Source organism: Ptychodera flava, chromosome 9, assembly GCF_041260155.1.
Source record: "Ptychodera flava strain L36383 chromosome 9, AS_Pfla_20210202, whole genome shotgun sequence".
Classification (NCBI taxonomy): domain Eukaryota; kingdom Metazoa; phylum Hemichordata; class Enteropneusta; family Ptychoderidae; genus Ptychodera; species Ptychodera flava.
Window position 1 is genome coordinate 33172366 of NC_091936.1, and position 12324 is coordinate 33184689.

Below are 12324 nucleotides of genomic sequence, written 5' to 3' on the forward strand. Positions count from 1 at the left end.
GACTAGTTATATTGACACGTACTTTGGAATGATCAGGGTACTTAAAACAAATACTTGCGTCTTTAAATAGTATAAATAGTATATATGATAAGAGTGTTTTAAATGGCATCAACATTCAACGTAATAACGGCTGATATATGATAACTATGAATATAGCTAATATTTTTGAAAAATTAGCATACTGTTTTCGATGTACATTAGTATCTCAAGCACAAATGATGATGAAAAGTTCCACTGAAACAAAACGGTCAGTCTTTAGTTATTTTCATTTGGAAAACAGTTATCTTTCCCTCTGTGCACCAAAGAATCTATTAAGCAGATGAAAGAACCTGTTCAATCATATTGCAATGATAAACTGTTTGAAAAACCTCCAACTTTCACCATGTTGTCTCATAAATCATACCAAGATTCTTCCATCAATCATATAACACATTGGGTAATTATTTTGATACATATGAACTCCATAAAATTTGGTCGGAAGGGAAAAGTATTTTGTGCGTCTCGATCGCTTATACATGATACTGAACTTCATCAGCGGGAGCTATGCAGGAGCATTTCAGGGTGGTAAATGACAATTTTATAGACATGATAACACTCCTTACAAAAGCTCTGGAAATCTATATTTTCAGATCTTCTAAAAAAGCGGAGCGTTATGAACAAGAATTTACACACTACCTTCTGTGACCCTCATTGCAACGAGATTACATACATTAGAAGAAGATGGTATGCTGACTTTATTTTATTAGTAAAGAAGATAAAAAAATTGTAATCATACTATCTATCAGAGTCATGGAAGTGTTTGCATTCAACAATGAATTGTATCTGCACATATCTCGCTAATATCAATAGAAACGTGCTCACCCTTAAAAGAGATCTGTGCTTCGGGTCTATTAGTATTTATCATAAAGTTAAAACCATGCTTAGTTATGGTGCCCTAAACAAAATTCGTTCTGGGAATGAACCCAGGAAGATACCACAATCTGGAGACTGTGTCTCATACAAACTTGATCCCAGAGAAACCGTATCGCTTAGCAAACACTTCCCTTAGATAGAAATTGAACCACCACTACAGTTCTAGAAATACTGAAACGTAATTGCAACTTGTGGAGCTCATTATTATGGTCTTGCAAGTGACGGCTGAGAGAAGATCTAATAAGATTAATGTGACATATTTCACCGTTACTATAACGGTACTCGCTGGAAGCGCAGATAATATAGTTAAGTATACTATACCATCTGTTTTAGCTGATTAAAGAAGGATTTGTTGATCACGTGACTCTATCGTGTTTCCTGGGGATAGTTTAGGTTACTTTAATGACAGCGCAACTCACCACTCCGTGGAAATTAACTTGATTAAAGTCTTGGCTGTACGATAAAACTTTAATGCTGAGGTGACCATCCAGGACAGATTTCATTTCTGAGTCGCTACAAGTGACGTCATTCTCACCAGTGCGTTCCAGATACCAGCCAGCCTTAAGCCAGCCAATCAGCATCCACACGATGTTCTGTCCATATACATTATTGAGAAAAGCCTGCAGATTTAACATTTTTCGAAAACTTTTTGAACGTTTCGTCTAAAAGATATATACCATCGGTTGGTGATACATTAATTAATTGGCCTTTACGGCTGACAGCCATAAGTAAGTATGGTTTTAATATTATAGAAATTATCTCTGTTTTCAAGGTATATACATTCTCTTTGTTTACTAAACAGTGATTGGCCACTGATAGGTGATCGCATTAATCAATCCCTTGTCACTTTCAAGTTGCCAGCTGAATCTACACTTACGTCATTACGGTGCAAAACGTTTGCCACATGTCGTTATACTTTGTTCAACAGAATTGCGAAGGAAGGCATTATCTATGAGTATTAACAAGTATGTAAACTTATGTTGAAATAATTCGGATACCCTTAATTTGAAAATTATGGTAAGTTTTTCTGACATTGTCTACGTTTATTTTCATGACATCTATCAAGGACCATTTTAGAAGCCATTTCTTTATCAAGGAGTTTATATTTAGAAGCCATTTCTTTCCCAATTCGAGGATGCTATGAATACAATTAATTGAAAGAAGACATAACTCTGTTGGTAAGAAAATCACACACACAAGTTACATAGCAAATTTACCTGGCACATTATCTGTCTAGCCATTTCCTCGTGGGCCAACACAATGATTATCCTGGCGTTATGTCTCTGAAAAAGATACCCACACAAACATTTTTCAATTCCATGGGTTACACAACCATCGAAGATTAAAGACTTAATTATTTATGTGAGATGCGGATTATCAACTTAACCAGTGAAAGACTTGCTGCATATTGAATTAAGCAGGTTAAATAGGGTAGTTCAGGCCTCGAACTTGAAGACATGAACCTTTGCTTAAATTTAAACCATTCACTTTCGAACAAAGAATCCAAAGTAAATCAGGGGTCAGCGTGCAAACTTTTGTGCTAGGAAAACAAACTACCCTATATTTACTGACATATGAATTTGAAAAATAACATTCATCCTTCTATTAACTCTATGATTGAAATGAAACTTTCCACTTTAACTTAAATAAGCCGGTGACATTTTATTTTTCCCCACCAGCTTCAAAAACAGCCACAAGAATAGGAAGAACAAAAACTCAATATAAAGGCTTGGAAGTCAAAATGTCATTCCCCGCGGTGCATTTTACCGTAAACAGTAAGGCTGCATGTTCACCTTTAAATTTTGCAACTGGCCGGTAGGTATAAAACCATGCTGCACATGCTCCACGGTCAGTATGTCATATCCACCACGCTGTCCAAAGATTTGGACAAGGTTTTCCATGAGCTGCCAGGAGAAATACAAATCTAGTCACTCGGTTTCCAGGAAAAAGGAAAAGAATAATATAAGAAAAATAAAAGTGGAAGCGCAGTTGCTTTAACACTTAAAAATTACACAAAATAAGCCGGTCACCATTAACAACACCAAGAGTTGTTTTTCCAGCTAGAATCTAAATTCTGACACTTAAATCGTTTTGATGTTATGTAGTGATCTGTCCCATGGGCATCGTAATGTTATAGTCTCCATCCGGACTATCGAGCCTTAGGAGAATACGTAGCTGATCATTTGCTAGAGAAGGCTTCATTTTATAAGGATGGCATCGCTTTGCACAATTAGGAAGTCAAAATCACGTTCTGCTCGAGGGGAAACTTTGTTTAAGGGTTCACTTGGTTTTGAGCTCTATTTTTTCTAATGAAAATCCAGTCGGTATGCAAAGGATTGTCCAAAGATTTATTATATTTTCAATACCAATGAATTACACTGAAGTGCGAAATTAGATATGTCTAAAGGTACTCTCTGCGTAATGTATGATTGACATTTTTGAGCCACTAACTTACCAAGGAAAACATTTCCTCATTTTCCAGTATAATTGCCACTCTCTTCCACTCGAAATAACGCAGTAAGGCTTCCCAACCTGGCACCAAAATAGTGTCACTTGGATACAGTCGCATAAAGAGAGGATACCTGTCTCTGTCAGAAAGCCCTGGTGATGAGGCACTGCCAGACATCTGTTGAATGGAGGAAAAATATGCAATAACTATTTTCCAAGTATGATCGATCAGGTTTTCAACGTCAACGTTTTATCACTTGTTACCTTTTCCCGTAAACAGCACATAAGTCATACAGACATTAAGTTTGTTTTCGAGCACTTGTTGGCGGTAAATAAATAAGCATACTTAAATTCACCGATCCGTGCAGCAACAAATTTTTGTTTATTGTTTTTCCTTGCATATTTTTTGCCACGGTTTGTATCTTCTACTGATTTAGATTTTTGTGACGTTACTTGAATCTGTATTTTACATAATCGACATTTGAATATCAAGTTTTGTTAATCTGAAAGTATCATGATTTGCGTTATTTAAGTAAGATTCTTGGTATTTTATACAGTGATATTCTTTAAGGTAGTACGCGCCTCGGGGACAGATATTTGGACTTTCAAATCTGTACAATTATTTTCTGATATACAACTTGTTGGGGTTCACTTTAAAGATCTGGCCGTAAGAAAACTTTTCACCAGCTTAGTTTTTCGAAATTCGAAATTCTTGTTCTCCACAGAGTTAATACATGGTTGGCGGCCTTTTTAAATTTTAAATATCGGTAAATCTTGGTTTATTTGTTACTATAGTACCAACGTTTGCACGGTGACCCCCAACTTTTATTCTTAATTTTGAAGAGAATGGTTGAAAGATTCCTTAAGGAAAGTTTGAGCGAAAGTTTAAGTCTTTCACTTTAGAGGCACATTACCTTTAAGAGTTACAAATTTATGCGTGAAAGCGAGGTAAGATTATGCACATAAGACCTACTGTTGTACTGCTTAGTAATACAGATTCTACACTATGTTGTATATTCGAATTAAGAGACAAAGCTATGTTCCATTTAAAGCTGATACTGGCAAGAAATGTTGTGTACCGAGCGAACAGTAAAACAATTATTATACATGTGACGTGCTGCATTAACTTGCAGAGGGAAATAGGAATGATAAGAGTAATAAAAAAACGTATTTTATAAAATATATTGTTCGTAAGTTTTAGGATATTCCTCTCTTTGCCAAAATATGCAGCAGAAAAATAGTGCTTTCAGAATATTGTGATAAATTAGAAACCGTTCTATAATGCTGTAATTTTTGACTCCCTTAAGAATAACAGAAACAAACAAACAAGCAATAGTTCATGTAACGATAATATCATTACCTTGTATTAGTTAAATGATATGCAGTATTATTTAATGTAGTACCATTTGCCTCAATATGCCAACCCGGAAATTCTGCAAATTCCAAACGTTATTATTTCTAAGAAACTTGAAAGTTGTGTTAAGGACAGGCGAATCTTCGCGGAGTAATCGACATATTATTATGATTTTGAATCATGGGTACCATATTGCTTTTATTATTTGTTGTCTGCATAATATTATGTGCGAATAGCAATTTATATGCTACACTGAAAGTGTAATTATTTACGCTATGTTTACAGGTTTCAGATTGCAACATACCTGCACAAGGTTGTAGTGAGATGCAACTTCACAAACAGGTTGTGCTACCAGAGAACTTGAAGAGATCATTAACATCAGAAGCTGGGGTTTCTCGTAGATAAAGTCGTACAGTATACCAAGGGCGTCGCCTGCCATTGTTGCCTGAAGAAAATAAGGGGCCGTGGATAATAAAATCATGGAACGATAGACGAAATTAATTGTGTTTTGCCTCAACCCCCTCCCCTAAACGAAAGTTAAGAGGTGCAAAAATCCGACAAAGCCTCATTCTGTATCAGTATACCAACAGTCGGTAATTACGTCACTATGATCACGCATACGCTCCAGACCCCCCCCCCCCATACCGCCAACTCAACAATGACGCAACCAACAGAATGAAATGAAGCAGTGCATTCAAAATGATTGTAACGTTACTGTACTCGTGCACTGACCACATGTATATCTTTTAATATGCTGGGGTAGCGCTGGTTCCACTCTGGCCTGATACACGCCAAACAATATAGCGCGATATTTTGCGATACATAAAAACATGTAGCGAGATGGTGCTATATGAAATAATGTGGTTGGATTTTTGCGCAAGGTAATCGAAATACAGTAAAACCCCATCCCTACCTAAACACAGAAGTTGCGTTTACCGTGGACGTTTTTCAATTATCCACCGCTCCTAAAATAGACTGATGTTTCTCTGCCTTGGTTTGCAAATAATTATGATCGCCATTATATAAGTTGACTCTTGAATAAACATCTTAGAAGGTCAGTACATTGAAATTTGAATAACTGAAGATACTTTTCACATAAGCGAAAATTATATGATGGTATCCGAATCTTGTTAAATCAGGACACGATGCGTCGTGTTTTTATGTCATTTAAAGCTACCACTGCTTCTTTGTCGTTATATGTAAAAATTCGTCAAATTACTTGAAGACAAAGACAATTTTGTAAGTTATCAATGAACTTTGTCTTAGAATGGTGACTAGAATTATAGCTTGTATGTTTGATGATTAATTGAACGAGCTTTCTTAATCGACTGTTTGAAGAGAAAAGAGGTATCTCAATCTTCCAACAATTTAATTGAAATCCTCTAACGGAGAGAGGGAGGGAGTTTCATGCATTAGGATATGGAAAATTCTTCATAAAATACCAAACGATGAGAGTGATTAGCATAGGATTGTGTTTCAATTGGTCTTAAGTCTTCGTGTACATTAGAGAAAAAAGTGTTGAAAACTTCGAAGGTACTTTGTCCTTTCGTCACAACATGCAGTAGGTTGAAGTTCTAAGGTTGATAATAGGTTCTATACTCAAATAGCATAATTTTTCTCTATGTTTATGTGAATATTTGAACTTAAACCTTTGGAATCAAGGTCATGCTTCTGATGCAAATGGAAGACAGCATGTTCATTAGATAGCAAAGCATGTGATATTGCCTTTCATATAGTTGTTTTTACTCAAAATTAGTGGACGTAATTAGTCTATCACTCATCAAGTTCATTCCCATCAAGTTCGATATTGTATTCTGCCACTCTTTTAAGTCTTAGTTTACAGAGACGAATTTTGTTTCTCAGGAAAAAAGGTGTTGTCATATTTTTCTTATATACAGTGTCTGTTTGTCTTTCACGTTGTTTAGCATCTTAGGACATTGTATATCATGGGTGGACAAACATGCCCTTCAACGGAACTGGTTCGATTGTTGATCAAAATTTCTTATATTTACGAGAAATATATCCTGACTGAGTGGACGTTTTCTCGGGGGTAATGAGGTTCCCGAAAACCAAGACGTAAAATAGTGGCGCTTTAGGCTCATCATGATATTAATTAATAAAATTTTAGTATAGTTGTTTTTCAAAGGTACGTTTCGATTTTTCCTTTAATTGATAAAATGGATGACTTTGTCCCTTAGTAATTTTGTAGCTGAATATTTTATATTAAACATATTGAGATATCTTCCTGAAATATATGCTAAATTTCCTGATCTACCTGAAGTTTATTATCTACCTGAAATATATGCTTATCTGATTAAATGCAAGCACTTCAAATGTCGACCTAAAAAAGGTTAGGTTCCATACGACGCTTATGACATAATGCATTGGATGGTTTAAGTACAATAATTGATGTTGATTGCGTTTGACATTTTCCTCTGAACATTGAAAAAAGACTGTCAGTGACCTAAAACCTAATTTTTAAAAACAGATTCAAAATATAACATAAGGAAATAAGTAGCAGTTACTTGTGTTGAATTGTATCAGGTCCATAACAATGAAAAAACGTACCGGATCAATACTGGTAAAGTTTTCAATCATCACCAGCTCATACTCAGGGAGGATGTTTTGATTCTTGTTGACGAATTCTAGCGCGTGTTTAGTTCCATACTGCATCTCTTCGTGAATACCAGGGATAGTCACTGATTGGTAGAGTCCACCGATGTACAGGACAGTTTTGTTCGACACAAGACTGTCCACACAGAAAAACCATGCTATTACCATCAGAAGTATTTTTCGTAGGTAATGCCACATCGTCGTATCGCGATTGAAAACTTTTGCGTGTTGGCTCGTTATTTTATAATCACAGAATACTTTATACTTAAAACATGAGAATTCTTCATCTCTAGATTGGCCAGTTCAGCTCGGCATTTTGCCGAATTAGAACTTTAGTGTTTTTTGGGAACTAATCACATTGCAGTCTACATGAAAACAGAATCGATATTAGATCTACATAAGTAAGGCTGTAAGGCGTATAAGTTTGTTCTAGGATAAAGTGTTATTTGCCAACTCTGGAGGCTGCTATTTAGACACATACTTTCAGTGTTCATAGTACTCCTCAATCACACACGGTATTGAATATATCATTAGCCCGTTTTAATGCTCTTCTTCCGACAAAGAAACATTTTAATGGTACGAATGCAGTACATCGATATCGCATAATCGAAAATTACTTGTAAACCTTCAGTTAAGATAAGCACGCACCACATGGGGCTGGATTATCTAACATTGTTCAGAACAGCTCTCGAAAACAGTTGACGAATGTTTTATTCTTATCACGTTTTCACATATCGTTGTAAAATATTCAGCTTGAATTTTGATATTTGAATCGGTTGTACCGTTTTAAAGTGTTTTTTTAGAATACAGTTGTATCTTGGTGTGAGCAGAGGGAAATAAGAGCCCTTAGAACCGGAGACAATACAAAAATAACAAAATGAATGTATTGATATCCATTTCAAACATTACTGAAAAACCACTGTCGATACACATCTAGATGATTCCTTTAATAGACAACATTAGAAGTTTTTAAAATATGGAATACTTTATAAGATTAAGCTATGGTGGCCTTCAGCGATTCCAGAAAATCCATTTCTTTAATTGTTTGAGTACTCTACGATATACAAGAACGCAGTGCTTAAGTTTACATCACGTTACTCAAAACATACTTCTTAAAATCTGTGCTCAAACCTTCCTCATTAAAAAACTTTAAACCATTTTTATCATGATCAAGAATAAAAATTAATAGACCATCCAGCGAAATCGGGGATAAGAAAAAGAAATTACCCAACATTTAACGTTTTTAGAACTTGAAAATTGCCACCATATCTAACTATATATTAGCGATAATAAAACAAAAGTTAATTTTCGAATTAGACGCACAAGAGGATGAAAAGTTCTATGACTCACATGGCTTCAACATGAGTAAGAACAGCAAATATGTAAAGTTCTTATCTCATAAAAACCCTAACATCTTAGTTTATCTGTCGTTGTTTTTATTTTTTGCCTTTAATTTGAGAAAAATGGCCTTGAGGACACTCTTAATTCTTGAAAACATATTTTTTCCTATTTACGTTTATTAATTTGCCTGACATGTGTACATACTGCTATCTATCATTAAAAATTGCAATATTAATATTTCACACATGGTAGATCAATTAAACCAAGCAATGGTTCCTACAAAAGGTTGGTCTGTGAATAGTTTTAGCTTTAGCTTGGTATTTTAGCTTTCCACTACGAGCGTCTTTGACTATTCGAAGGTAAGCTCATTTGCTTAACGTATCAATCAAAAGCATATAACTTAAATATTGTTTCATGTTCAGAACCGAAAGTGACCTAGCCTCCACAAGGTATTCAGTGCTCCATTTTCTTCTAGGTTTCAATATTCTGGTGGTTGAAATTTTTCCAATCCTCTTCATTATGTTTTAAAGTCACCAAACAGCAGTTCATCGATACATGAATACTGAGGAGGAGTAGTATGTTGAGCTAAGAGAGAAGGAGAAACTTTTTAAGTCCCCCGACGTGTCCGACACAATCATGTGACGCGCCCCAAGCACTCAATGACCAAAATCAAGACTGGGTCAGCTGTCCCAGCAAGTGAACTCCTAAATCGTCTCCAAATTGGACGGAAGACGTTATTTGAGCGTCAGAGTATGGTGTTCAGAGTGAGAGGGTGCTAAGCTTAAGAGAGCGTTGGGATGAAATCGACCACCGGAATAGATTTATTACATTACATCCAGATAGTCAGATCAAATAAATTTAAAATGGGAGCAAGAGATTTTAGTACAAAATTCAGATATTGAGATGATTAAAGCTTTGAAAAGTAGGACCCTGTAGGTCAATATCAATTTCATTTTCTGCGACACATATGAAAGCATTTTGCCACATCAGAAATGGTAGTACAGCCCTTTGCAGCAATACCCCTGATGCAAGTTAGTGTATGTTTGATAACTTTACTGTCTATATCAAGAATGTGTCTGAGTCAGTTTGATGTATGCGAAAGTTGGTTTGGTTTGTTAAATAAACCAAACTTAACAATAAAAAATTTTGGACAGTTTTACAGGTTTTTTAATTCAAGACTGAAATACATTGTGTACAATAGATCATAAATACATACACTCTGTCTGATTGATATTCAACACTTCAAGATCATGGTATGCATTTCCCCCCGATCATGTCAAGATCTCTTTGACGTTGAAGGGTATCTATAAGTGATTACGGCAAGTTCCAATCAACTCGCATGAACACTGATATGAGAGATTTAAATGACGTCATTCTGGAATTTATTTGGTTCGGGAGTTATTATCACGAGTTATGTAGTTTACAATGCGTCAGTGCTTCCTCGAGTGGAATCACAGGAGGATCGATACAGCACATTACCACTAGATGATGGATTGTTATATCAGCTTGGCTTAGCTGCTCAACCAAGGTAGGGTTTGGCGTCACATCTACATAAAGCAAAAGCTGTGTGCACGCTTGTTAACACTGTGATCGGTGAGGTTGTCGGAAGGGTCCTGTAGCATTTGTCATAGTTGACAGTTTTTGTCACATCCATTTACGATAGAACGCGCCTTGGGGACAGGTATTCGGGCTCTCAAACATTTACAATTCTTTTCTGATCTGCCACTTTTGGGGTTTCATTTTAAAGCTCCTGGTGTAAGAAAACTTTTCACTGGCTTAGTTTTTCGAAAATAAAAAAAATTATTTTTCTCCATATAGTTAACACAGGGATAGCGGCCATTTTGATTGTTACCTATTGGTAAATTTTAGGTAATTTTTGTCTCTAGTACCAAAATTTGCACGGTGACCCTGATTATTATTCTTGATTTTGAAAGAGAATGATTGAAATATTCCTTGAGAAAAATTTGAGCAAAAGTTTAAGTCTTTCACTTTCGCGGCGCATACTACCTTAAACCCAGCGGCTGGTCGCGAAACTTACGACCTTATGGTAGAAGGTGGCTGAGATAAATTCTGCTTTGAGATAGACCGAAAAATCATTAGTTTCAACGGTTCTGTTTTTTCATTCAGCGTAGGCGTTGTAATAATGAACAGAGTAGGTCAACAATTTAGACAAAGTTGCCCGCGCCTTTGGGACATATCGTTTAAAGTTGCAAGGTTTGCAATTTCTCATTCATGCCAGATGCTCAATGTAGCTTATAGATAAGATAAACCCCATTTCAGCTACCACTATCGTTACGTCGCACCACTTTCGTTCTTCCCTAGAGGCGAACGCACTTAGTATTGTGTATCCAGATTGTGCTCACGATTGTGTAGGGTGTTTGGGTAGCCAGTCAGCTTGGGTGATATATTTTGTCGGCTTTATGCTGGAGATGAAAAAATAAGAACACAATGCTATGTATATGATGCGTTGGAATTATATCAGGAGGCGATACAGCTTGCCGGAAACAACCTAATGACGGTGTGAACATGTAAGTAGTATTTAATTAGTTGAAGGCTAATGGAAAATTCACAAGAAAATGCTATTTGTATTAGGTCGGCATGGATTTTGACAAACAGAAAGTATTACTGGATGTTATCTTATTTGAATACTCTGCAATGAAAAACATTAAATATTGGCACATCCTATATATTTGTTTTATCTAGCTATATTCTCAGACCGTCCGCTTTTAATACCCAGGTTATAGTTTGATATTCTTAATTTACATAAAGATTGTCCGAAAATATCAATTTTTATAACACGTAAATAATCTTCCAAAAGCCAATTTTTTTAATCAAACGATATGTATCTTTCCTTTGATACAGTGGAAAAGCCACCTTCCGTTGTTGTGACCCAATATTTGAGCATCACTCTTTGAATGCATTAAGAAAAATAGACTCATTTTCGCCTTCTCCATTTTCCATGCCACACCTTAACTCACTTTGAGTTTCCAACAAAGATTACAATTTTCTGCCAATTAAAATTGATAATTATGATATTATCAAATAAAATCTGCTATCATCATTCTGCATTACTTTCACCCAGAAGTTAACTATGTGTTATTCGAAGGGGTTTTAAAAATAACGTCAAAGCTTGCTCAATAAATTTAGCATTGCAAGGTAACTAACTAATCTGCAGTATGTACTTACAAAAATTACATATGTATATCTTTCCAACGTCATTACCTTCATGAAAAGTCCATATTTCACAACCGTTCATATAGAATTGGTAAAAGATACAGTCAAAAATAATAAAGCAATGTATATAGTTACACTATTAAAGGCACTGAAATGTCGTATAAGATTGAAATTTTCTTCGCTTGTTTTGCCAAGTTTTCCTTGCGTAGATCCAAAGTTCAGAGCAGAACAAAGAAAGCCAAAGACAAATGAAATTAGCTTATTTGTATTTGTTAGCATTTTGCCTGGTTTTTTTTGGTTTTTTTTGAAAAAAAATATGTTCTTCTCTGAAGCGCCTGTCAAACTGCTCTAACATTTGGTACTGAGGAATGATCTGTATCAGTTTGCACAAATCGTGACGAAAGCTACAAACCGTATTTTGGGGGGATAATTGGTAGTTTTGGTCAAAAAATTCCAAAATTATTCTTCTTAGAATCCATTTG

The 12324-nt window shown here is 35.5% G+C and overlaps 1 protein-coding gene across 1 annotated transcript in view; it reads right to left on the reverse strand.

Annotated features, from left to right (window-relative positions):
- Window positions 1-7525, reverse strand: part of LOC139141285 (gamma-aminobutyric acid type B receptor subunit 1-like) — a 7891-nt gene extending 366 nt beyond the window's left edge. The window contains exons 1-6 of the mRNA XM_070710910.1: window positions 7283-7525; window positions 5019-5159; window positions 3368-3538; window positions 2706-2816; window positions 2130-2195; window positions 1332-1505 (exon numbers count right to left, since the gene is read on the reverse strand). Of these exons, the coding sequence (XP_070567011.1) occupies window positions 1332-1505; window positions 2130-2195; window positions 2706-2816; window positions 3368-3538; window positions 5019-5159; window positions 7283-7525 (906 nt within the window). The remainder of the gene's footprint in view (window positions 1-1331; window positions 1506-2129; window positions 2196-2705; window positions 2817-3367; window positions 3539-5018; window positions 5160-7282) is intronic.
- Between the last annotated feature and the right edge of the window lie 4799 nt (window positions 7526-12324).